The sequence below is a fragment of the Panthera tigris genome, chromosome C1 (genome assembly GCF_018350195.1).
Source record: "Panthera tigris isolate Pti1 chromosome C1, P.tigris_Pti1_mat1.1, whole genome shotgun sequence".
Classification (NCBI taxonomy): Eukaryota; Metazoa; Chordata; class Mammalia; order Carnivora; family Felidae; genus Panthera; species Panthera tigris.
The window spans coordinates 157,378,699-157,406,496 of NC_056667.1; the positions used below are offsets into that span (position 1 = coordinate 157,378,699).

General features: G+C 36.6%; 1 protein-coding gene across 4 annotated transcripts in view; it reads left to right on the forward strand.

The window, feature by feature from the left end:
* Window positions 1-27,798, forward strand: part of UBR3 (ubiquitin protein ligase E3 component n-recognin 3) — a 234,227-nt gene that overhangs the window by 54,659 nt on the left and 151,770 nt on the right. For all 4 annotated transcript variants that reach the window (XM_042994657.1, XM_042994658.1, XM_042994660.1 and 1 more), the window contains exons 6-8: window positions 15,638-15,704; window positions 22,328-22,458; window positions 23,985-24,213. In XM_042994657.1, coding sequence (XP_042850591.1) covers window positions 15,638-15,704; window positions 22,328-22,458; window positions 23,985-24,213 — 427 coding nt within the window. The remainder of the gene's footprint in view (window positions 1-15,637; window positions 15,705-22,327; window positions 22,459-23,984; window positions 24,214-27,798) is intronic.

A 27,798-nucleotide genomic window follows, 5' to 3' on the forward strand; every position in this document is an offset into this window, starting at 1 on the left:
CACCCAGCAAAATAAGTTACTATGTAAATATGTTCTCAATACTCTTGCCTTTATTCAAGACAGAATCCAAATGAACAGTTAAAAAACTAATTTGTCAAACTGTAGCAAAAACAGGATTATTGAAATTGAAAGTCAGAGTTGCTTTTCATAAATTAATAGGTAAGGGAAAAAATTATTTTTAGTTTTGGAGGTGTAAGAGTGGGGTAGGGAATCATAGAAACTTTTGGTTGGGAAGGCCTTAGAAATGTCTATTGTATTTCTTTTCCAGTGCAGGAATTGATTTTACAACATTCCTGATAGTTGGTAAGCCTTTTCATAAACACTTCGAGTGATAGGTAGTTTACCTAGTTCTGAGGCAACTTGTTCTTTTGTTTGATAGCTCTAATTATTAGGAAGTTCTTCTCAATACTGTGCCAAAATTCTATAATTTTCACACATTTCTTATTTTTTCCTGTAGAAAGATGTTTGTTTTTACTTCCATAAGATGCCTCTTTAAATATTTAGCTTTAGTTATTTAATATTCTCTGCTGTACATACCTTTTTTTTTTTTTTTAACCTATTCACTCCCTTTTAAATCTGTGATCTAATTCAGTATACAATCATGGGCTATCTTTCAATCAGCATACTGTTTGTTAAGGTCTCAAGGTTTTTTTTGTTAGCCTTCTAGCAGCTGTGCTAGACTGTTCACAGGAGCCCAGTGGTGAAAAATAAAATGCTTAGGATTGACCCTCTCACTCCCCAACACTTAAAGCTGACAAGTTAGAGTTTCCTCTCTGCTTTGCATTTGTAGAATTGATTTAAAGTAAACAATCTGATTGTAGTGGCTTACTTAAATCTTTATTTCATTTTATTGTTCTAGCCCCTCAGGATCTTTGGATTTTAGTTTTATAACCTGCTATGTTAAATATTCCTTTTAGCCATGTATATTCTTTTTTTTAAATTTAAATTTTAACTTTCAGTGCAGTATTGGTTTCAGGAGTAGAACTTAGTGATTCATCACTTACATATAACACCCAGTGCTCAACATGACAGGTGCCCTCCTTAATACCTGTGACCCATTTAGCCCATCCCCCCACCCACCTCCCAACATCAACTCTCCATTTGTTCTCTATAAAGAGTCTCTTATGGTTTGTTTCCCTCTCTCTCCCTTTCTCCCCCTCTCCCTCATCTGTTTTGTTTCTTAAATTCCACGTATGAGTGAAATCATATGATATTTGTCTTTCTTTGATTTGTTTTGCCTAATACATTCTGGCTCCATCCACGTTGTTGCAAATGACAAGATTTCATTCTTTTTGATGGCTGAGTAATATTCCATTGTATTTATACACCACATCTTCTTTATCCATTCATCAGTTGATGGGCATTTGGGCTCTTTTCATAGTTTGGCTATTGTTGTTAATGCTGCTATTAACATTGGGGTGCATGTACCCCTTTAAATCTGTATTTTTGTATCCTTTGGGTAAATACCTAATAGTATGATTGCTGGATCCTGGGGTAGTTCTATTTTTAACTTAAAACATTTTTTTTAAGTTATTTTTTTTAATGTTTATTTTATTTTATTTTATTTTATTTTATTTTATTTTATTTTATTTTATTTTATTTTATTTTATTTTACTTTATTTTATTTATTATTATTTTTTTAAGACAGAAAAACAGAGCGTGAGCAGGGGAGGGGCAGAGAGAGATGGAGACACAGAATCTGAAGTAAGCTCCAGGCTCTGAACTGTCTGCACAGAGCCCAATGTGGGGCTTGGACTCACAAGCTATGAGATCATGACCTGAGCCGAAGTCACAGGCTTAACTGACTGAGCCATTCAGGAACCCCTATTTTTACCTTTCTGAGGAACCTCCTTGCTGTTTTCTGGAGTGGCTTGCACCAGTTTGCATTCCTGCCAACAGTGTAAGGGGGGCTCCCCTTTCTCCGCATCCTTGCTAATATCTGTTGTTTCCTGTGTTGTTAGTTTAAGCCATTCTGACAGGTGTGAGTTGGTATCTCATTGTGGTTTTGATTTGTATTTTCCTGATGAAGAGCGATGTTGAGCATCTTTTCATGTGTCTGTTAGCCATCTGGATGTCATCTTTGAAAAAGTGTCAGTTCATGTCTTTTGCCTCTCTCTTAACTGTGTTGTTTTTTGGGTGTTGAGTTTGATAAGTTCTTTGTAGATTTTAAATACTAACCCTTTATCAGATACTCATTTGCAAATATCTTCTCCCATTCTAGGCTGCCTTTTAGTTTTGTTGATTGTTTCTTTAGCTGTGCAGAAGCTTTTTATCTTGATGAAGTCCCAATAGTTCATGTTTGCTTTTGTTTCCCTTGCCTTCAGTGACATGTCTAGTAAGAAGTTGCTCTCTGGCTGAGATCAAAGAGGTTTCTGCCTGTGTGATCCTCTAGGATTTTGATGGTTTATTTTTGTGTATGGTGTAAGAAAGTAAGTGGTCCAGGTTCATTCTTCTGCATGTCATTGTCCAGTTTTCCCAACCCCATTTGTTGAAGACACTGCCTTTTTCATTGGGTATTCTTTCCTGCTTTATTGATGATTAGTTGACCATATAGCTGTGGGTCCATTTCTGGGTTTCTATTCTGTTCCATTGATCTGTGTGTCTGTTTTTGTGCCAATGCCATACTGTCTTGATGCCCACAGCTTTCTGATATAGCTTGATATCTGGAATCATGAAACCTCCTATTTTGTTTTTCTTTTTCAGGATAGCTTTGGCTATTCAGGGTCTTTTGTGCTTCCATACAAATTTTAGGGTTGGTTGTTCTAGCTCTGTGAAAAATGCTGATAGTATTTTTATAGGGATTGCATTAAATGCGTAGGTTGCTTTAGGTAGTAGTATAAACATTTTAACAATGTTTGTTCTTCCAACCCATGAGCATGGAATGCTTTTCCATTCTTTGTGTGCTCTTTAATCTCTTTCATAAGTGTTCTATAGTTTCAGATCTTTTATTTTTTTGTTTTTAACTTAAATCCAAGTTAGTGTAATAGTGATTTCGGGATGGAATTTAGTGATTCATCATTTGTATATAACACCCAGTGCTCATCCTAACAAGTGTCCTTCTTAATGCCCCTCTCCCATTTAGTCCATCCCCCCACCCAGCAGCCTTCCACCAATCCTCAGTTTGTTCTCTGTATTAAGAGTCTCTTACGGTTTGTCTCCCTCTCTGTTTTTATATTATTTTTGCTTCCCTTCCCTTATGTTCATCTGTTTTGTATCTTAAATTCCACAAAAGAGTGAAATCATATGATATTTGTCTTTCTCTGACTAATTTCGTTTAGCATAATACCCTCCACTTCCATCCACGTCGTTGCAAATGACAAGATTTCATTCTTTTTGATCGCCGAGTAATATTCCATTGTACCTATGATGGAATACACATCTTCTTTATCCATTCATCAGTCAGTGGACATCTGGGCTCTTTTCCATACTTTGGCTATTATAGATAGTGCTGCTATAAACATTGGGGTGCACGTGCCCCTTCAAAACAGCATTCCCGTATTTAAGGAGAGAGAGACAGAGCGTGAGCCAGGGAGGGGCAGAGAGAGAGGGAGACACAGAATCCGAAGCAGTCTCCAGGCTCTGAGCTGTCAGCACAGAGCCCAATGTGGGGTTCGAACTCACGGACTGTGAGATCTTGACCTGAGCCAAAGTTGGATGCCCAACTGACCGAGCCACCCAGCCGCCTAGCACTCCTGTATCCTTTGGACAAATACCTAGTAGTGCAATTGCTGGGTCATACGGTAGTTCTATTTTGAATTGTTGAAGAACCTCCATACTGTTTTCCAGAGTGGCTGCACCAGTTTGCATTGTCAGCAGCAGTGTAAAAGAGTTCCTCTTTCTCTGCATCCTTGCCAACATCTGTTTTTGCCTGAGTTTTTTATTTTAGCCATTCTGACAGGTGTGAGGTGGTATCTCATTGTGGTTTTGATTTGTATTTCCTGACGGTGAGTCATGTTGAGCATTTTTTCATGTGTCTGTTAGCCTTCTGGATGTCTTCTTTGGAAAAGTGTCTATTCATGTCTTTTTCCTGTTTCTTCACTGGATTATTTGTTTTTTGGGTGTTGGGTTTGATAACTTCTTTATGGATTTTGGATACTAACCCTTTATCAGATATGTCATTTGCCAATATCTTTTCCCATTCTGTCAGTTGCCTTTTCGTTTTGCTGATTGTTTCCTTTGCTGTGCAGAAGCTTTTTGTCTTGATGAGGTCCCAGTAGTTCATTTTTGCTTTTGTTTCCCTTGCCTCCAGAGACATGTCAAGAAGTTGCTGCAACTGAGGTCAAAGAGGTTGTTGCCTGTGTTCTCCTCTAGGATTTTGATGGTTTCCTGTCTTAGGTCCGGGTCTTTCATCCATTTGAGTTGATTTTTGGGTATAGTGTAAGAAAGTGGTCCAGGTTCTTTTTTCTGGATGTTGCTGTCCAGTTTTCACAACACCACTTGCTGAAGAGACTCTTTTGTCTATTGGATATTCTCTCCTTTATCAAAGATGAGTTGGCCATACATTTGTGGGTCTATTTCTGGGTTCTCTATTCTGTTCCATTGATTTATGTGTCTATTTCTGTGCCAGTACCATAATGTCTTGATGATTACAGCTTTGTTATACAGCTTGAGGTCTGGAATTGTGATGCCTCCAGCTTTGGTTTTCAGGATTGCTTTGGCTATTCAGGGCCTTTTCTGATTCCATACAAATTTTAGGTTTGTTTGTTCTAGGCCTGTAAAGAATGCTGGTGTTATTTTGATAGGGATTGCATTGAATATGTAGATTGTTTTGGGTAGTATCATGTTCTTCCAATCCATGAGCGTGGAATGTTTTGCCATTTTTTTTGTATTCTTCAGTGTCTTTCATAACCTTTATCTGTAGTTTTCAGTGTATAGATTTTTCACCTCTTTTGTTAGGTTTATTCCTAGGTATTTTATGTTTTTTGGTGCAATTGTAAATGCAATCGATTCCTTGATTTCTCTTTCTGCTGCTTCATTATTGGTGTATAGAAATGCAACTGATTTCTGTACATTGATTTTATATCCTGTAACCTTGTTGAATTCCTGTATCAGTTCTGGCAGTTTTTTGGTGGAGTCTTTTGGGTTTTCCACATAGAGTATCATGTCATCTGTGAAGAGTGGAAGTTTAACTTCCTCCTTGCCAATTTGGATGCTTATTTGTTTGATTTGTTGGATTGCTAAGGATAGGACTTCCAATACTATGTTGAATAACAATGGTAAGAGTGGACATCCTTGTTATGTTCCTGAACCTTAGGGGGAGAGCCCTCAGTTTTTCCCCATTGAAGATGATATTAGCTGTGGGTCTTTTGTATAATGCTTTGATGATCTTTTGGTATGATACTTCCATCCCTACCTTCTTGAAGGTGTTTATCAGGAAAAGATGCTGTTTTTTTTTGCCAAATGCTTTCTCTGCAACTATTGAGAAGATCATGTGGTTCTTTTTCTTTCTTTTATTAATGTGATGTATCACATTGCTTGATTTGCAGATATTGATCCAGCCCTGAATCCTAGGAATAAAACCCACTTGATTAAGTGGATTAATCCCACTTAATGTATTGCTGGATCTGGTTTACTAGTGTCTTGTTGAGAATTTTTGCATCCATGTTCATTAGGGAAATTGGTCTGTAGTTCTCCTTTTTAGTGGGGTCTTTGTCTGGTTTTGGAATCAGGGTATTGCCTTGTAGAATGAATTTGGAAGTTTTCCTTCCATTTCTATTTTTGGAACAGCTTCAAAAGAATGGGTGTTACTTCTTTTTTAATTTTTAAAAAATGTTTATTTATTTTTGAGACAGAGACAGCACACGAGTTGGGGAGTGGCAGAGAGAGAGGGAGACGCAGAATCTGAAGTGGGCTCCAGACTCTGAGCTGTCAGCACAGAACCTGATGTGGGGCTTGAACCCACGAACCGTGAAATCATGACCTGAGCTGAAGTCAGATGCTTAACAGACTGAGCCATCCAGGCGCCCCATCTCTTCTTTAAATGTTTGGTAGAATTCTCCTGGAAAGCCATGTGGCCCTGGATTCTTATTTTTTGGGAGATTTTTGATTACTGATTGAATTTCTTTACTGGTTATAGGTCTGTTCAAATTTTCTATTTCTTCCTGTTTCACTTTTGGTAGTTTTATATGTTTCTAGGAATTTGTCCATTTCTTTCAGATTGCCCAATTTGTTGGCATATAATTGCTCATAATATTCTCTTATTGTCTGTATTTCTGCAAGGTTGGTTGTAACCTCTTTCATTTGTAATTTTATTTATTTAAGTCCTTTTTTTCTTTTTATCAATCTGGCTAGGGGTTTAAAGAACCCCTTTCTTTCAAAGAACCATCTGCTGGTTTCATTGTTCTGTTTTTTTGATTTCGATATTGTTGATTTCTGCTCTAATCTTTATTTTTTCCCTTCTCTGCTGGTTTTGGGCTTTATTTGCTGTTCTTTTTCCAGCTCTTTTAGGTGCAAGATTAGGTTATGTATTTGAGACCTTTCTTCCTTCTTTAGGAATGCCTGGATTGCTGTATACTTCCCTCTTATGATCACCTTTGTTGCATCCCAGAGGTTTTGGGCTGTTGTGTTTTCATTTTCATTGGCTTCCATGTACTTTTAAATTTCCTCTTTAATTCCTGGTTAACCCATTCATTCTGTAATAAGATGTCCTTTAATCTCCAAGTATTCATGGCCTTTCCAAATTTTTTCTTGTGGTTGATTTCAAGTTTCATAGTGATGTGTTCTGAAAATATGCAAGGTGTGATCTTGATCTTTTTTGTACTTGTTGAGGGCTGATTTGTGACCCAGTATGTGATCTGTTCTGGAGAATGTTACATGTGCACTGGAGAAGAATATGTATTCTGCTGCTTTAGGATGAAATGTTCTGAATATATTTGTTAAGTCCATCTGGTCCAGTGTGTCATTCAAGGTCATTCTTTCCTTGTTGACTTTCTGCTTAGATGATCTGTCCATTGCTGTATGTGGAGGTGTTGAACTCCCCTATTATTATGTTATTATTATCAGTGAGTTTATTTATGTTTGTGATTAATTGATTTATGTATTTGGGTGCTTTCACGTTGCAGGCATAAATATTTTCAAGTCTTAGATCTTCTTGGTGGATAGGCCCCTTAATTATGCTATGATGCCCTTCTTCACCTCTTGTTACAGTCTTTATTTTAAAATCTAGTTTGTCTCGGGGCGCCTGGGTGGCTCAGTCGGTTAAGCATCCGACTTCAGCTCAGGTCAAGATCTCACGGTCTGTGGGTTCGAGCCCCGCGTCGGGCTCTGTGCTGACAGCTCAGAGCCTGGAGCCTGTTTCAGATTCTATGTCTCCCTCTTCCTCTGACCCTCCCCTGTTCATGCTCTCTCTCTCTCTGTCTCAAAAATAAATAAATGTTAAAAAAAAATTTTTTTTTAAATCTAGTTTGTCTAACAGAAATTTGGCTACTCCAGCTTCCTTTTGACGACCATTTGCATGATAGATGGTTCTCCATCCCCTTACTTTCAATCTGCAGGTGTCTTTAGGTCTAAAATGTGTTTCTTGTAAGCACCATATAGATGAGTCTTGTTTTCTTATCCATTCTGATACCTTATGTCTTTTTTTTTTTAATTTTTTTAACTTGTTTCATTTTTTATTTTTTTAAAATTTACATCCATATTAGTTAGCATATAGTGCAACAGTGATTTCAGGAGTAGATTCCTTAGTGCCCTTTACCTATTTAGCCCATTCCCCCTCCCACAATCTCTCCCGTAACCCTCAGTTTGTTCCCCATATTTATGAGTCTCTTATGTTTTGTCCCCCTCCCTGTTTTTATATTATTTTTGTTTCCCTTCCCTTATGTTCATCTGTTTTGTCTCTTAAAGTCCTCATATGAGTGAAGTCCTATGATTTTTGTTTTTCTCTGACTAATTTCACTTAGCATAATACCCTCCAGTTACATCCACGTAGTTACAAATGGCAAGATTTCATTCTTTTTGATTGCCGAGTAATACTCCATTGTATATATATATACCACATCTTCTTTATCCATTCATCCATTGATGGACATTTGGGCTCTTTCCATACTTTGACTATTGTTGATAGTGCTGTTTTCCGTATTGCTGATTTCGCTGCTCTGCTTCGTCCATCCTTGTTGTCGTGGCCTTCATTCTTGCTATAAACATGGGGTGCATGTGTCCCTTTGAAACAGCATACCTGTATCCCTTGGATAAATGCCTAGTAGTGCAATTGCTGGGTCATAGTGTAGTTCTATTTTTAGCTTTTTGAGGAACCTCCATACTGTTTTCCAAAGTGGCTGCACCAGCTTGCATTCCCAACCCTATGTCTTTTGATTGGAGTGTTTAGTACATTGACATTTAGAGTGAGTACTGAAAGATACAAATTTAGTGCCATCATGTTGCCTGTAGAGTTAGTGTTTCTGGTGATGTTCTCTGGTCCTTTCTGGTCTTTGTTGCTTTTGGTCTTCTTTGTTTTGTTTCTTTTTTTCTCCACTTAAAATTTCTTGCAGGCTGTTTAGTGGTTATAAATTCTCTTAGGTTTTTTGGCTGGGAAACTCTTTATTTCTCCTTCTATTTTCAATGATAGCCTGCTGGATAAAGAATTCTTGGCTGCATATTTTCCTGATTCACCACATTGAATATGTCTCCCACTCCTTTCTTGCCTGCCAAGTTTCTGTGGATAGGTCTGCTGCTAACCTGATCTGTCTTCTCTTCTAGGCTAAGGACTTTTGTTCCCTTTTTGCTTTCATAATTCTTTTCTTGTCTGTGTATTTTATGAATTTGACTATGATACAACCTGATGATGGTCGGTTTTTATTAAATCTAATGGCATTCTCTATGCTTCTTTGATTTTGATGTCATAGTCATTCCCCAGATTAGGAAAGTTTTCTGCTCTAATTTGCTCACATTAAACCTTCTGTTCCTTTTTCTCTCTCTTCATTTTCTGAGATTCCTATGATTCGGATGTTATTCCTTTCTAATAAGTCACAGAGTTGTATTGTGCTCTTTTGCCTTTTTTCCCCTCTTTTTTTCCTGCTCCATAATACTGTTTTCTGTATTGCTGATTCCCTGCTCTGCTTCGTCCATCCTTGCCTTCGTGGCATCCATTCTTGCTTGCATCTCAGTTATAGCATTTTTATTTTTGTCTTGACTAGATTTTACTTGTTTTGTCTCTGCAGAAAGGGATTCTATGGTTTTTTCCAACCCTAGCTAGTATTCTTATTATCATGGTTCTAAATTCTAGTTCAGACATCTTGCTTATATCTGTGTTGATTAAGCCCCTGGCTGTCATTTCTTCTTGTTCTTTATTTTGGGGTAAATGGGTGAATTCCTTCATTTTTTTCATTTTGGAGGAAGAAAAAATTAATAAAATAAAAAAAATTAAAAACAAAACAAAAGGGAAGCTAGATCCTAGGTGTGTTTTGGTCAAGAAGTTGAAAGAAGCTTGATAGAATAGTGAAAAAAGACAGAGAATAGAAAAAATAGATAAGAAAATATTTAAAAATTAAAAAAAATTTTATGGGGTGCCTGGGTGGCTCAGTTGGTTAAGTGTCCGACTAGGTGGCTCAGGTCATGCCCTCACGGTTCATGGGTTTGAGCCCCGTGTCAGGCTCTGTGCTGTCAGCTTGCAGCCTTGAGCCTTTTTCAGATTCTGTGTCTCCCTCTTTCCTTGCCCCTCCCACACTCAAACACGTGCTCTCTTTTTCTCCCTCAAAAATAAATAAACATTAAACAATTGTATATAATAAAATAGAATAAAATGAACTAAGGGAAATGAAACGGTAAAAATTTCAAAAAATAATGAAAAAAATAAAAAAATTAAAAAAAAGAAAATAAAAATAAAATTATTTCCTTATCCAAGACTAAGAAAAGAATGGGGGGAAAAAAACCCAAGAAAAACAATTTAAACAAAATCAGAAGCAACAAAAACCCAAAACAAAACCACAACAACCTAAATAAATGAACAAGCAAACAGAATGAAACCCGAAGGAAGTTACACCCAGGTTACCCTGGATTTCAAACTATATAGTAATCTATAGTCCATAGTAAGCAGGGGGAGGGACTTGTGTGGTCTTCTAGGGGATGTGCTTGGAGGGTGCAGTTGGGTGGGGCTTGGTGTAATGACTCCGTTCTTCACTAGGTGGCACTGCTTAGCTTGCTGGGATGATTAGTGTGGCTTGTGCTAGAGAGGTGGAAATGGCTTCACCCAGCTCCCTTGTCTCTGGCATAGGAACTTCCCATTCTCACTGACCCATGATCAAGCACCCCTCCTCCTTTGTCTCAGGCCTCCCTCCACTCCCCGCCCCTACCCTGTCCATATCCAATCCATCTGCCTGCCAGGCAGTACCTCCCTCCAGAGTTTTATCTTAGGTGGGGTTGCGTTTCAAAACCCCACACTCCAGAGGCCCTTGCTGCTTGGACTTGTGCCAAATCTCTGGTGCAAGATCTCGCTGAGCAATGGCTGGGTGCCAGCTTGCTCCAGAAAATGTGATTGCGCAGTGACAGAGTTTCAGAGATTATGGCAAATCACAACACAGCCGGAGCCAGGTTTCTCTGCACTCTGGTGTCTTTGTCCTAATAGTAGCAAACATGGCTGCTCTCTGAGGTCTTCTGGGATCTTTGCCTTTGGTGAAGCCATATGACCTCTATCAGATTCCCTCCAAGGGGGGAACTGCTTCTCCCCATGTGGCACACTGACCCCTCAGACCTTGCTGCCTGCTCCTGGGGATTTGCCCTACTTCCTCACCAGCACACCACCAAGCGCTGAGCTCCAAACCGTCAGACTCTGCTCTCCAGTGTTTTATAGGATCCTGGTGGTATTGAAACCCTCTCCTTTCTTCCCATCAGTGGTTTTGGGGAATAGGTTGCTTGTTCAGTCCCCTGTGAGTGTTTTCCCTTCTTTCTCTCTCACTCCTGCTACTTTTGGGAAGTGTTTTTTTCCTGCACTCTCCTGATGTGCTTCATTCTCCACCTTTGTCTGTCTTCTTTCCAAAAAACCCCAGCTCTCTATCCTTCTCAGCTTTTCTCTCTCCCAGCTCACCTCTCTGCACTGTGTCCCTGCCGAGTTCTGTGGCTCAAGTCATGCAGATAGTTGTGTTCATCCTCAAATTAATTTCCTAGGGTGCAAATGGTTTGGTGCTGATCTAGCTGCGTTTTAGGAATGAGGCAAGCTGAGGGTCTTTGTGCTGCTCTGCCACCTTCTCATGGCCTCCAGATTTTGTACTTCTTTAGTTAGGTTTATTCCTGGGTATCTTATTGGTTTTAGTGCCATTGCAAATGGGATTAATTCCTTGATTTCTTTTTCTGCTGCTTTGTTATTGGTGTATAGAAATACAGCAGATTTCTGTACATTGATTTTATATTCTGTGACTTTGATGAATTCATGTATTAGTTTAGACAATTTTTTGATGGAGTCTTTTGGTAGCCCAATAACAATTCTTTGGATATTGTTTTAAGTGGTTGTTAATTTACCTGACTTCTTTTTATGGAGTTCACATGTTTTTCATTTGTCTACTAAATCTAAGAGAGAAAGGAATAGAGGTTAATTTGGATTGAGAAACCATCTGCAAATTTTTCACTGGGAGTTTGAATCTGGGTTTTTATGGATCTTATTATCTCATTTTGGACATATACATATTTTGTGTCTGAAACACATGTAGCAGTGTTGTCTACTTCTCTGCCCAGGGATTAGTTAAGATTTGGAAAGTGTTTCTGAGGGTTCCACAAATGCTGTTTGGATTGATGTTGTACTTGATTTATTTCCTTCCTTGTCCATTAGACCATGATTTTCTCCCAGGGTTTTATATTGCTTCCTCATGGATAAATAGGGAAGAACTACAATTTACCATCATGAATTTGGGGTGTGTTGTGGTATTGTAGTCATGGTAACCGTATTCTCATCTTCCTTAATCCTGAAATTCTCACTACTGGGAGTTCTTCCTGTTGTTAAAAGTATTGTTTTTTTCTCAAAATAAAAATGTGGGATTTTTTTTATTTTTTAATTTTTATTTGTTTATTTGTTATTTATTTTTTAAAATTTACATCCAAGTTAGCATATAGTGCAACAATGATTTCAGGAGTAGATTCCTTAGTGCCCCTTACCCATTTAGCCCATCCCCCCTCCCATAACCCTCAGTTCTCCATATTTATGAGTCTCTTCTGTTTTGTCCCCCTCCCTGTTTTTATATTATTTTTGTTTCCCTTCTCTTATGTTATCTGTTTTGTCTCTTAAAGTCTTCATATGAGTGAAGTCATATGATTGTTGTCTTTCTGTGACTGACTAATTTCACTTAGCATAATACCCTATCCATGTAGTTCCATCCATGTGGTTGCAAATGGCAAGGTTTCGTTCTTTTTGATTGCTGAGTATTACTCCATTGTATATATGTACCACATCTTCTTTATCCATTCATCCATCGATGGACATTTGGGCTCTTTCCATACTTTGGCTCTTGTTGGGGTGCATGTGCCCCTTTAAAACAGCATATGTGTATCCCTTGGATAAATACCTAATAGTGCAGTTGCTGGGTCATAGGGTAGTTGTATGTTTAATTTTTTGAGGAACCTCCATACTGTTTTCCAGAGTGGCTGCACCAGTTTGCATTCCCCCCAAAATGTGGGACTTGTAATAGATAACACAATAATCCATTATCTTGAGCAGGTTGTCACATTTTGGATTTGAAATCAGAAGTAGTATTTAAAACATATTTATCTTTAAGTTATAATCCATAGTCATTGTTGAATAAATAGAAAGTATTAACAAAAATATAAAAAATAACGTAGTAGTCTATCACTTAGAGGTGACTTATTGTAAACCTCTGTATTCTACATTTTATATGTAGTATAGTTTAATGGTTTCATGCTGTATATGCTGCTCTATAATCTACTTTTGTCACTAATGACAGTTTTGAATATTATAAGAATGAGTATATTTTAACAGTTTTATATGTATTTTATTAGTACTTAAATGGTTTCATACTCTATATGCTATTCTACATATCATGCTTTTCTCATTTTTAATAATGGTTTATGAAGACATATCTGGCCAAAATGAATTTAGAGCTCTAGCATTGTTGTTCTTCATAGAGTACAGGTGTAGTATAATTTATCTAATCCCCTGCCATTGGAAGTCAAAGATTCTTTCATTTTGCTTTTATAAATAACACTGTTTAAAATAGTTATGCATATAGTCCTTATTCACTTGTCTATTTCTTTAGGATAAATTCCTATAACTAAAACTTCTGTTAAAATAATAAATAAAGGCTTTTGATGTCTATTGGCAAATTGCCATTCAGAAAAATTATACTACTGTATACTTTTAGCAGTAATGTACAGGAATTTGCATTTTCTGGTACTCTTCATATAATCTCCCTTCCTGGATGTATTTGCTATCTATCTACCATGATGTGAATCCCAACTCACTGGTCACTGTTTCCATAGTTTGTTGTTGCATTTTTGTCATGCTGTCTTTTCTTGGAATGGCTTTCCTCTCCTTTGCTTGGTTAATTGTACTTGTTTTTTAGACTATAAGGTTGGGAAATTTATACAACTTTGTTATGCCATGACCATTGTTGGATTGAGGATACTCTTCTTATAGAAAGTTTATATTTGAAATTATGAAGTAATTCTAGCCTGGGTTATAAAATATGTTTTTCCAGATTTGTCTTTTCTCTCAAGATTGGGAGAACAGTTTTATAAGTGGCTGTTAGCTAAATCTCACACTTTAGAACCCTCTGGGCCCTCTGTCATGATTTTATATTCTTGTGTCTTCTTTCCGCCTTTTAATGCTTGCAATTTCATTCTGACCAAGTTACTCCAAGGGCAAATGAGGCTGGTAGAAGAGAAGGAGGAGACTGTAGTTTGACTTTCAGTACTGCTGCCAGGTAGATGGTCAGAGAGGACTGGCAAAAGTAGGGATTTACAGGGAGGGCATACTGAAGTGGTCAGTAAATGCTGACTGAGCTAAGTGGTAACTTTGGAAGACCCCAGCTCTGAGGATGGATGCTAGCTGGATTTGCCAGATATCTGAAGTTAAGGCTATGGTATGTAGGCCAAGGAAGCCATACCTTGGCCGACAAGGAAGCCAGTAGGTAAAACAGTAGCATGAAGCTAAGGTTACTTTTCTGCTTTGGAGATTTCATAATTGAGAAAGTATCTGGGAATTTGTACCACAGTTTAACCTGCCACCAACACAACACCATTGTTAGTACAACAGACTGTATAGAGAATACTACCACACATGTCTTTAGAATACCAGTTGGCTCCTATATGTTTGGAAAATAGGAGAAAGACATTAGTATAACATAGAGGTTTTGGATCCCTGTGTGGTCTTTCCTAGTTCAAGAGAGCTGGGATAATGGGGTAGAATCATCCTTTACCTGCATGGGAATAAACCTGAACTGTACTGTGAAGGCAGCAGGGACTTTTTCAGCAACATTTAAAGAAAATTAGAAATGTGCACTTGCATCCAGGGCTCCCTCTGCAAGAGGCATACCTCTAGTTTCACATTGGTTGCACTAGGGGTAGATTGCGGCTTTCTCTGCTTCTCTTACCTCTGTGTTGTCTTAGCTGGCTAGCTTCCCATTCTGCTGTGATGCAGTGGTAATATCCCCTGAGGCAGCCTAACACCACTCCAAGATATTTGTCTGGGCATCCAAATAATATCCCCAGGTACCTATTATTGCTTTTGTTACTTCTCTGGTTACAAAACTGAATAGGTTGTAAGTTGTCTGCCCCTCATCTCCCCCCCCCCCCCCTTTAGCTTTGTTATTTTTAATGGGAGGGTTTTTCAGGAATGAATATATCACATATAAGCAGAAATGCCTGTATTTCCTTTTTGGATTTTTTCTTAAGTATTTAAAATTTGTTATTACTTTTTAAACTATCAACTCTAGCTTTTAATGTACTGTGCTTATTTTTCAGAATTTTTTTTTTTTTTTTTTTTTTTTTTTTTTTAGAATTTGCTTTCTTAAACTCATCTTTTCTCTTAGATCCTTCAAAGCCTTTTCTCTATTCATTGTTTTAGCTCTCTTCCCCTTCTCTCCTTTCTTCCTGTATTAATCTGCTTCCCTTCTCCCCTTTATCTTTTTTGTGCATTTGATGTTATGTTTAAAAGGTTAGTAATTTTTTTGTGTTTTGGAAATTTTTGTTTTGGAATTTTTGGGTTTTGCAAGTCTGCCATTACAAACACAGATTAAGGGGTGCCTGGGTGGCTCAGTCGGTTAAGCGTCTGACTTTGGCTCAGGTCATGATTTCTCAGTTTGTGAGTTCAAGCCCTGCGTTGGGCTCTGTGCTGACAGCTCAGAGCCTGGAGCCTGCTTCAGATTCTGTGTCTCCCTCTCTCTCTACCTCTAACCCACTCGCACTCTGTCTCTCTCAAAAATAAACAAACATTAAAAAAAATTTTTTAAAGCACAGATTAGATTTAAGAGCTCTTGTATTTTAATACTAAGGGTTTTCATTATATATTTTAATTATAATGCTAATTTTAAAGTAAAAATATATTTTATTACAGTAAATACATAAAAGTAAAATGTGTTAATATTATGGAAGCATGCCTGTGTTATATATTTAACATAATTTATAAGCATATTTATATTTGTGTAAAATGTGTACATTCATGAATAGGACTGTACATGATGCTAATTTTGTTTTTCTCCAGGAGGATCAAGATGGTAGTCAAGGTCTGGGCAAGAGAAAGAGGGTCAAACTAAGCAGTAGCACCAAAGGTATTTATATTCGTTTTTTTCCTTGTATAAAAAGCTAAAAATATAAACCAAGAAACAGACTCTTAACTATAGAGGACAAACTGGTGATTGACAGAGGGGAGGAGGGTGTGGGGATGGGTTAAATTGGTGATGGGGATTAAGGAGTACACTTGTTGTGATGAACACTGGGTATTATATGGAAGTGTTGAATAACTGTATTGTACACCTGAAACTAATACTGCACTGTGTTCACTAACTGGAATTTAAATAAAAACTTTATTTAAATGTTTAATCTAAACATTAATTTAAAAATGTTTAATCATTAAGAACACTTACTGGCTAGCCATTTTGAAGAGAGTTATGTTTTTAGATTTGTCTAATGATGGAGAAAGTGTTGTTAGGGAGTGATTGTGGGGGACCTCAAAAGCAAATGAAACCCTTACTATCAGAATTTTGTTTCTTGTTTTTTTCATAAGATATGCATTATTATATTTGAATCATAAAAACAAATCTTTCATTGATTCTTTGATTTGGATCCAGTGTTTTTGGTGTAAAGTTTTAGTTTGATTTACATCTTGTTATAATCTGGAGTATGCAATTTCTAGAGTGAAAAAGGATGGACACAGAAGAGATGATGAGAGAGAGAGGTGGGGGGGAGGGAGAGAATTAAAATGAATGGCACTTATTAAGGGTTGTTTAAAGGGGTGCCTGGGTGTCTCAGTTGGTTAAACTGCTGACTCTTGATTTCTGCTCAGGTTATGATCTCAGGGTTCATGAGTTTGAGCCCCGCATTGGGTTCTGTGCTGACAGCGTGGAACCTGCTTGGAATTCTCTCTCCCTCTCTCTCTCTGCCCCTCCCCTGATCACGCATGCTGTCTCTCTTTCTCAAAATAAATAAGTAACATTAAAAAAAAAAGGGTTCAGTAAAGGCTCAATATGTGTTTGCTCAAAGGAGGAAGTAGATATGTCTGTAGTGAGGAAATAGATTAATAATAATAATAATAATAATAATATTTTTAAAACTTTTTTGCATATGCTAGACGTAGTGCTAAGCACCTCACGTTTCATTTAATTCTTAAAATCACCATATGAAGCAGTTTTTATTATTATTGTTATCATTGTTATGACTATTTTATGAATGAGGAAATGAAGGCATGTTAGAGATCACAGCTAATGGGAAGTAGTTCCTTAATTCAAGTCCCAGAGCTTAACCTCATAATCACTATGTTTTCTAGACCCTCACTAAAAGCTTTTCTAGAATACTTGTTATAAGTTGATGGCCTGTGCTGTGAATTTTTGCCATGGATTTCCAAATACCAACGTGGTCTATATGCTGGGTTTGTATGCACTGTTAGAGAGTTTCCAGAGGTTATATTACTATTTTGATGAAAAGAATTTGTTAAATTACTATTTTGATGTATCTTGTAGAATATTTAGAACTGCTTGGGAAGGAATATTTAGAACTGCAGGCACTTTCAGTTGAGGCTCATTTTGTAAGTCTCTTCTGAGGTACTTATGCTGCTGCATTTAATTTGCCGCTTCTAGTGGTGGGGACCTTTTAAGGTCCTTCTAGCCAGACTAAGATGACATGAGACAGATTGATAGGAGACAATCAGATTTAATCGCTTATATATGGGGAATCCACACCAACATGGAAATTCCAGAGACAGGCGAAATACAGCATCTAGGTCATTCTGAAGTAAGGAGAAGCGAGTAGGGGTCTGGGACTTCAAAGAGAAGACTTGCAATTCACAGGAAGGGAAAAAGAGTAAGTACTTGATAAATGCATGTTTTCCGAGCCACTCAGAAACAATGGGACATAGAAGACTTTGATCAAACAAGTCTTGCTAGGTTCCTCCCTGTCTACTATACTTAGTTTATACCATAATGTAATTATCTTTGGTGATAGCTCTCTTCCTGGAGCAGATCTTCTATCTAAATTCTTTCTTTTAATTTTTTTTTTTTAACGTTTATTTATTTTTGAGACAGAGACAGAGCATGAATGGGGGAGAGGCAGAGAGAGAGGGACACACAGAATCTGAAACAGGCTCCAGAGCTGTCAGCACAGGGCCCGACACGGGGCTTGAACTCATGGACCGTGAGATCATGACCTGAGCCGAAGTCAGCTTCTTAACTGACCGAGCCACCCAGGCGCCCCCTATCTAAATTCTTTCTAGGTGGTTGCAGGGGTAGGTTTTCCTGAATCTGCTGGGTTTTGATTGCTTTTTGTTTGTTTGTTTGAGTACAGTTAAGACACAGTATATGTTAGTTTCAGGTGTACAACTTAGTGATTTGTCAAGTTTGTACATTATGCTCTGTTCACCACAAGTGTGGCTGCCATCTGTCTGGTTACTTCACTATTACAATATCATTGACTGTATTCTGTATGGTCTGCTTTTTATTCCTGTGACTTACTCATTTCTTAACTGGAAGCCCATATCTATACATCTATCCTCTCTCCTTCACCCATTTTGTCCCCACGCCCCCACCCCCAGCACCTGTTCTGGCAGCTATCACTTTGTTCTGTATATTTGTAGGTCTGATTCTGCTTTCTTCTTCTTCTTCTTCTTCTTCTTCTTCTTCTTCTTCTTCTTCTTCTTCTTCTTATTTCACTTATGAGTGGAATCATATGGTATTTGTCTTTCTCAGTCTGGCTTATTTCAATTAGCATTATACCCTGTAGGTCCATCCTCTTGTCTCAAATGGCATAATTTCATCATTTTTTATGGCTGCCTAATATTCTGTTGTGTGTATATATCATATTTTCCTTATCCATTCATCTATTGATGGACACTTAGGTTGCTTCCATATCTTGGCTATTGTCAATAATACTGCAGTCAACATAGGGGTGCATATATCTTTTTAATGTCTGAAGGAAATTAGAAACTCATATGGCTGCCTGGCCCTTTGACTTGCCAGAGTTGTCTTTGTGTTTACCTGAGTTCTTGAGGTAACATCTGAATTGAAGCAGACTGTTAGGCACATACTTGAGTTTAAGCTTTAGGGATGCCCAGAAAAAAATACCTGTTATGGTGTAACATTGTTTTCCTTTGGTCAGACTTTGGCTGAAGATACTTTTTATGGAGACTTAAAGTTGGAGCTTTATACCTGATTTTTTTCATATTTGAGATTGGATTGATTATCTTCTCTTCCTTCTTCCACTGGTGAGGAGTAGTACAGAGATTTAAGACTTGATCAGTTATCATTTTTGCCCTAATTATGTGCATGGAAGAAATAGCCATTTGAATTAGTAGAACCCCTGTTTTCAAAAAATGATTGTTGCTTTTGAAGATATTGGTAGTCCAGGGAGTGGTGTAGTTTTTGTAAGAATTTGGTTCAGTGGTTAGAAAGGGAGCTGAAAAGAAAATATGTAATGATAGGCAAGAGGTTGAAGCTCTGTGCTACACAAACTCACTGTGTATTCTCAAAACCTAAATTTTAAGGATGAGAAAACTGAGGCCTAGAAGGCCAAGTTTATTGGCCAAGATTATTGAGTTCCTGAGTTATAGAGCCTGGACTCCACTGTTTAATTAAAACCTTTACCTTACCCACAGATTTTCCACCACATAACTGATTGTTCAAATTTTTTTTTTTTTTTTCAGTTTGGCTTAAAGTAGTTTTGGCATTGTAAAAGTCATGACAGTTTAATCCAGATTTTAACGTAAATATGTAGTCCTACATAACTACTGGAAGCATTTCTAACCACATTTCCATAACATAGCACACAAAGCCCATCACACGTTTTATTTTTTTGTTAAAATTTTTTACATTTTTTTTTTTTAATGTTTATTTTTGAAAGAGGGGGAGGGAGGAGGGAGAGAGAGAGGGAGACACAGAATCCTAAGCAGGCTCCAGGCTCTAAGCTGTCAGCACAGAACCCAACGTGGGGCTCAAACCCATGAACCTCAAGATCATGACCTGAGCTGAAGTCTGACACTCAACTGACTGAGCCACCCAGGCACCCCACACATGTTTTAAATATCTGGGAGAAACTGACATCATCTATTTTAAGAACGACTGCAATGAAGACATTGTGGGGTTTTTCTTTGCTTTTTGTCTGAAGATGAAAAAATTGAATTGTACACAACTGTAGCTATTTTCATCTTAGTAGAAGCCGTAGCTTTTCTGGTTCATTTGGCTTGCTTTATTTATTTAAAACAAAGTTAACATATCTTTCTTTTTAAATACTTGACATATAATAATTATGGTAGCTTCAGGCTTTCCTTTGACAAATGCAAACTTGCAGAGTCCTGTGAATTCTAAGATTAATACCACAAGTTTTTTAGCTTTGTAAATATTTTTAGAAACACTTATCCTTGAAGGTTTTTAAATTTTTTTGGTAGCCTGTAAAATTTTCAATCATGTTAGTGCTAAATGAACTGTGCGAATTAAATTGGCATCAGCAATATGCTCTGGGTTACATTCTAATTTTAATTTCTAATCCTCATATTCCTGTCATCTGATTCACTTGGGCCCTAATTTTATTGCTTTTTTGGCTTTGAGTATGTCAGTGTGTGCTTTTGAATATATTTTACCTCAGTTTTTGCAAGACTGGTTTATTTCTATTTTTAAATCATTGTCATCCTGTGAATGATCTAGTTCAGGAGGAAGAGATTTTGGTTTTACAAGTAGAAAATTCTGAGATTTAGAAAATAAAGGATTAAGTAGTTTCCACTAAGGGGATATATGGTATAATTGTATTTATATTTTTATCCCTGTTACATATTGCTTATACTAAAGGCACAGTGAAAGGGAGTTGGGGGATTGGGACATAACTTTTGCTTTTCTGTAGTTAAAATTGTAGTGTCTCCAGAATAATGAAATTGTATTCTGAAAATATTGGGTTACCAATTATTAATGAAAAAACTGGGTTAAAGTTATGTCTAGTAAGTACTGATTCAAGCCTGTTAAGCCTAGAATATTTTATAGAAGAATTAAGAGAGCGATGACATGCTTGTTGATGGCATGTGTATTGAGCGTACTGTTACATTTGCATACCTATGAGCTGAGGAGATGTGGTATGACCACATTACTAAATAATAGAACTGTACCACTGAGGCAGGGCCAGTTGAAAAATGCTCCAAGATTAATTACTCTGTAAGACAACTTGAACTATAATGTAGTTCGGGTCATTCCTGAGTATTTTAGTGCATGTAATTTTATTATTTTTAAATCTCTCATCTAACTCTAGTCCCTGTGTAAGCATCATAACTGAACCAACCCATTCCATTGACACTTGCTGTGTCCTCTGAAATGTGCTTATGTGGACCTGATGATCCAGAGCAGTAGCCCAAGATTATTGGCTCCAGCAAAAATCAGTAGAATTTTCTTGTTCTTTTTCAGGGAAAGAAATTAGAGAAAGTGAGAGAAAGAAATAACCAAAGTATTAAAATATTCAGTTCATTATATACCCACTGAGACCTTTCTGTTGACTAAGTGTGGCAAGGATGCAGAGATTAGCAGGAGACAAAGTAGCTCTCAAGGAGTGAGTAGCACTTCACCATAGAAATTGGCTGTCTAATAGATAATTTTATCCTTTTTTGAATATTTTTATTTAAATGGGGCATCCAGGGGTGCCGGGGTGGCTCAGTTGGTTAAGTGTCTGATGCTTGATTTTAGCTCAGGTCATGATCTCTCGCATGGTGAGGTCGAGCCCCATGTGGAGCTCCACGCTCATGGCATGGAACCTGCTTGGGATTCTCTCTCTGCCCCTCACCTGCTCATTTGCTCTCTGTCTCTCTCTCTCTTAAAATAAGTAAATAAACACACACAAATAAAAGGGGCATCCATTTTCTTTCTGTCTTTCATGTTTGTTTATTTTTGAGGAGGGGGGCAGAGAGAGGGAGAGAGATTTCCAAGCAGGCTCCACATTGTTAGTGTAGAGCTGGACACGAGGCTCAATCTCAGGAACCGTGAGTTCATAACCTGAGCTGAAATCAAGAGTTCAACCTGAGTTGAAATCACTGAGCCACCCAGGCACCCCAGGGGGCACCACCCATTTTCTGTTTCTTCTGTGCATGAAGAGGGCATCTTGAGTGCAGTGCAAGTAAGCATGTATAACACTCTTTATACTTGTTCTGGTATATTCTTTCCAGAAAAAAAGTGAGTGCTTCCATATACTAGAGTAAACAATACATTAGTAATTATTTCCTGCAGGAAAGTTAGTATTTTATTTATGAAGAACAATTTTAAAGAAATAAATTATTGAATTCTATAAAAATTTCTCCCCCTTTCTCTAAAAATTAAAAATCAAAAGATGTAATAATTTTGGGCTTTCTGGCTTTGATATTTTGTTTTTAGCTTAAAATTGTTGTTACTGTAAATATTCAGTACCATGACTGTTCCGTAATTATTTTGAATCTTATAAATTTTAGATAAAGTGCTTATGTTTAAGGAGAAATAATTACTTATTTTTCTAGTACCTGCTTCCTATTAAAACATAAAGATTGAGTATTTTGCTATTTTATACTATGGAGATTATAGAAATCTGAATTGATGATGTCAGCATTATTGAATTAATGAAAAGGTATCCTTAATTTATATACATTCAGGTGTTTGAGGTTGATGGATTATTAATTATAGTAAGGTTTAAATGAGATGAACAACTTAAATCATTAGGTGATAAGTTTTCTTTTTTTATGTAGATCAATCTATAATGGATGTTTTGAAACATAAAAGTTTTCTAGAAGAACTGTTGTTTTGGACTATAAAGTATGAATTCCCTCAGAAGATGGTAACTTTCTTACTCAACATGCTTCCAGATCAAGAGTATAAGGTATCTACATTTTTCCCCTTTCTTTCTGAACTTTGCTCTCCTTTCTTTGCCTTTTCATTATGAAAAATCTTTTTGGTGTGTTTCTCAGCTGTGGCTTATTTTATTGTAGCTTTGAGGACTGATATAACACTAATAAAAAGCATTAGCTTCTTTCGTTGTCAAACAGGGTTTGCACAAAAAGCACAGGATCATAGCTCTGAGGCAAAGCAGTTTTACAGAGCAGAATTCCTGAGGATAGTCTTTCTACATGGAACTTGGTCCAAAGAGAATGCTGGGGGACAAAGACATAATTGCACAAGTAAATGTGTAGTTACAAATTGTAGTAAGTTCTCTAAAGGAGAGGCACAAGGTGCTATGAGAATGTTTAAGGGGGCAACTGAATTTGGATTGTGGGGTTAGAGGGGCACTTGGCTGGCTCAGTTGGTAGAGCATGCTTGATCTTGGTGTCATGAGTTCAAGCCCCATGTTGGGTGTAGCGATTACTTAAAAAAATGTATTGTGGGGTTAGGTTTGGGAAAATCGTGGGGTTAGTAATTGCTAGCCATACTGTTAAAGACAGAACAGGTATTGACCTATATATGCATGTAGGTATTGAAGGCTCTAGTCCCAGAAGGTGTGGACCCACACCTGTGACTACCATGTAGTTATGGCAAAGTGACACAACTGCATGCATGAAAAGAAAATAAATTATGTTGTAGTAGTAGTAGTTGTTGTTATTGTTTTTCATTGGTTGATTGATTGCTGTAGTTCTTCTTATGGTTTAGATAATAAAGCCTCTTTAGGAGTTAAACTTTAATGAATAATGCCATTGTTTTGTGTCATTATACCCAGTTAAGAAAACAAGAGGAAATGTACATGTTACACAGAGTTTTTTTTTTTTTATTTTTAATAATTTTTTTAAGTTCATTGATTTTTTTTGAGAGAGAGAGAACCCCAAGCATGATGCGGGGCTCAAATTCACAAACTGTGAGATCATGATCTGAGCCGAAACCAAGAGTCGGATGCTTAACCGACTGAGTCACCCAGCTGCCCCAGAAAGAGTATTTATTTAGTCATGTAGTGGTCAGCTTTCCAATCAAATAGGGGAATACATTTCTTTTGGAGTAATCACATTGACACCCTTGTTTTTTAGTTATATTACATCCTCTGGTATGGTTTTTAGCTCAGACTTTAGATTTTGTTGTTAAACAAAACAGTGACACCTATTTTGACATTAGCTAATTGATATTATTTGTAAGCAAAGTGAAAATTTGTATTTTTAAATCATGGTATTTATAATTGCTCTAAAATTTTAATGATTTAAAATGGTAATTAAATTTTTTTTAACCATCCAAGTATTTTGCTAATGTTCCAAAAAAAAAAAAAAAGAATGTGACTACCATCATCATTAAAATTACTTTTAAAATTATCTTGGGCGTCATCACAAGCTAATAATAGCTTTAAAATGCTAACATAATGTATTGGAAAATGTGTTGTAAAACTCTAAACTATTGTGTTTTTTTCCCCCTATTTAAAAAAATTTACAGGTTGCTTTTACAAAAACTTTTGTTCAGCATTATGCTTTCATTATGAAAACACTGAAGAAGAGTCATGAATCCGACACAATGTCTAACAGAATTGTGCATATTAGTGTTCAATTGTTCAGCAATGAAGAGCTAGCCAGACAGGTGACAGAAGAATGTCAGCTGCTGGATATTATGGTCACTGTGCTATTATACATGATGGAAAGTTGCCTTATTAAAAGTGAGCTACAAGGTAAACTCAGAATTATTTCACCAGTTTTATTATTGGTATACTTTGTGTAACTAGTTTTAAAAACCTCCTTATATGCTTAAAATAACTTTAAAAATATTGTAAAATTATACATCTTTGTTAAAGAATTTTTTTGAAAATTTTCAGCAAAGTTTAAAGACAAACTTTAAAATTAGTTATAGCTTAGTTATTTACAAACAGCTGTTAACATTTGGGAATATTTCTTTTCTGTCTTTTTGTGTGATAGGAGTGTATTTACAGATAGAAATACTTTAATATATGGTACAATACTTTAAAAATACACTACCATAGTGTACATGTTGGGAACATGGTTTTTATGATTGCAGGTATTAATATCATATGACTTTACCATAATTTAACCATTTCTTTATTGCACATGTTCCTGTTTTTTTATTATAAGTTTAACTATCAGCCTTAAACATTTTTATATGCCTATAGTTTTATAATTTAAAAATTGAAATAAATATTGCCTTTTTTTGTTTTCCCATAGTGAGGTCTTTAGTTTTTTTCTTTTGTGCCCACTATATGGTTGATATTCCTCAAACTGCCGTAATGTCTCTGGGGCCTCCTCCTATTCTCATTTCACTGTGGTCTTTCATCTTAACTTTGCCTTCCTGTAATAATTTATATTATTTGAGTATTTGCTATGTATGAGGCGCTGTGTTAATACCATTCATATGTTGTCTCAGTTAAGCTTTGGAACTCTTTTCTGAGACTGGTATTATTATTTTCCCCACTTTATAGATGAGTTAAATTGAGTCTTAGAGAAGTTAAGTCATTTACCATAGATAAGCCAGCTAGTAAATGACAGAGCCAAGGACTTCATATCTCCTGATGTCAGAATCTGCCCTTAACCATGAAACAAGGCAGGTCAATATCGATAGCAGTGTGTCTTCACTTGTTGGCATGTGGACCTAAACTTTAACAACAAACAGTACCTCAGATTAAATCTCAGGACTTTTCCATTTTCTCTGGAAGAGAGATCTTGTAGTTGAAACTTGCCTTGTTCCACTGTTACCTTCTTTTGCATATCAGCTCCTATTTTCTCTCTATTCTGATAGTCTGTCTATATTCTCCTGTGATATCATAGCCTGAAAATTGATATATGCTCAGTGCAGGGTACAGTGCCTTATATATACTAATAATAGCTAGCTAATATGATAGCTACCATCTTTTAAGCACTCACTATATGCTATGCTCTTTTTCTTTATATTATGTCATTTAACCATTAGTAGTTCTAAGAAGTAGATTTTGTTTTTTTCCATTTTATAGGTGAGGGAACTGTGGCTTAGGGAGTTAAAGTCAATCATCTGTGGTTTTACAGCTGTAAGTAGTAAGGCTGGGTGTTTGACTTACACCCATTCTTTTGCCCACTCTGTGATTCTGTCTTCCATTGTGGGTATAGTGGGAGCATAATACATTATTTACATTAAGCAATATATCTCTTTACTTTTTTTAAAGGAAAATTTAACAGCTGCTTTGTATTATAGTTTTTCTGTCTTCATGTAAGATGACCCTTTCTTTCTGAGATTTAGTTACATACATTACATGTATTGTTTGTTCTCTTTTGAAATAGTATCTATCATCATTCAGTTCAGTATCTAATATCATATCAGTCATATTCTTGTATATAGAATTATTTATTTACAGAAGGACTTTTCACAAAAAGTATTTTTATTTTATAGACTAGAAAACTTCAAATTTAGAAGTATCTGCTCTTTTGAAAAGAATCTGGGGTCTGTTTTCTTGACTAAGTGGTTTAGCTGTGCTTATTATATATAGTTTGCACTTGATCTTCAAGGAAGAATGTTTGAGAAGATGTGTTTGGATCTGTCTCATATTTTTTCTGCAGCCAGATTTCCTGAAAGAGTTTGTTTGTTTCCTTTTCAGGCACTCAGTTACTGACTAGAGGTCTAGTGTCTAGTGTCCACTCCTATCATTCTGTTGATCTCTCCAAAATTGTCCGTGACTCCAGTGGTTGCATGTCCTACTTTCCCCAGAACAATTCTAAGTAATGTCTGTTGTTGTGATGTAGTTATTCACACAATCCCTTTTACTCTCAAAAGAGTCCCAGTTTATACAATAAATTATATGGTCACCCTTTCCATGACCTACATGATGGGGAAACCCATGGCCACTCTTTCGACCTTATCTTTCCTAATTTTCAGTAGCATTTCACACTGTTGATTGTGTATTCTTTCTGTGGCCCAGAACTCTTCAGCTTGTCCTGTCAACATTGGTGTTTTTTGGCACTTTGTCTTGGTATCTTTGTTCTTCTTACTTTACCCATATTTTATGAACTCATATTGCAAAGTCTTATTTTGCTTTCTGTATATACTTCCCTTCTAATGCAGTTAATCTGTCTTGGAAATTCAACACAAATTGAATTTTCTAGAAGCTAAATAGCTATCAGTAGCATTGCTAAGATCTTTAAATACAAGTGTATTTTTTCTAGCAGTAAATTACATTATTTCTAAGCCAAGGCCTAATATTATCTTTAGATCTCATGGTGTTTTATTCCAACGTAGCATAACATTTCATGATACCTGCTTGATGGTCTTCTAAAAACACCATAAACTTTCCTGTTTTTACATCGAGTATTGGAACGGGCTTTAAATATTTTGAACTACCTGTAACTTGCTACAGATATTACAACAGGATCCCTGTACTTTGTTTTTATTTTTAAATAGATCTATCTGGCTTTTTCATAAATTTTCGTTAGACACTGTTTTAAAATTTTGTATATATTGTTAGTAAATAGACGCTCATATAATGAGAATTCACATGGCCACAGCAATAGTTGAAGATTAAAAGGAAAAAGCCTCTAGTAGTATGCAATCCCTACTTTACACTTTTACTCTGTTGTATTCATTTCTACACCATACTGCTTTGTAATTCCAAACATAACTATTGATGTCCCTGAAATTTTACAGTTTGTATTATGAAACAGTCTGTGTAAAATAGGAACTTAAAACCATATGTTGCATAACTAGGGGAGTGTCCGCAATTGGTAATAATCCCAGATCAATCTGTTCTGCACATCAAACTGTTTATTGTGCTATATTCTTTGGATGTCTCAAACATCCAATTGTGTACCTCAAACCCACGATGTCCACACCAAGAACTCTTTCTCTCTCTATCAAGCCTGCTTCTTTTCTATTATTGTGTGTGTGTGTGCATGTGTGTGAATGTGTGTATTTATATGTGTATGTGAGTACACAGTGTGTGTTTTAGTACCCCTGTCCAACTACTTACACGGCTGCCTCATCTAAAAACCTAGGAGTCATTTTTGACTTTTTACTCCTTGTAGTATAATGAGCATCACCGAATCTGTCATTTTAACCTTGTAAACACCTTACAATAGCCACTTCTCTTCATCTTTACATCTTCATGCCACCACCATAGTTCAAGCCATCGTCATCTCTAGGCTTCATACTAGTAGCCGTCACCACCTTCCTTGAGTTACTTTCTATACTGCACATCTGATCATGTCCCCATCTCTCAACCCTACCCCCAGTGGCTTGCCATTCTCTTTACGTGAACTCCAGACTCCTGAAGCTGCTTTAT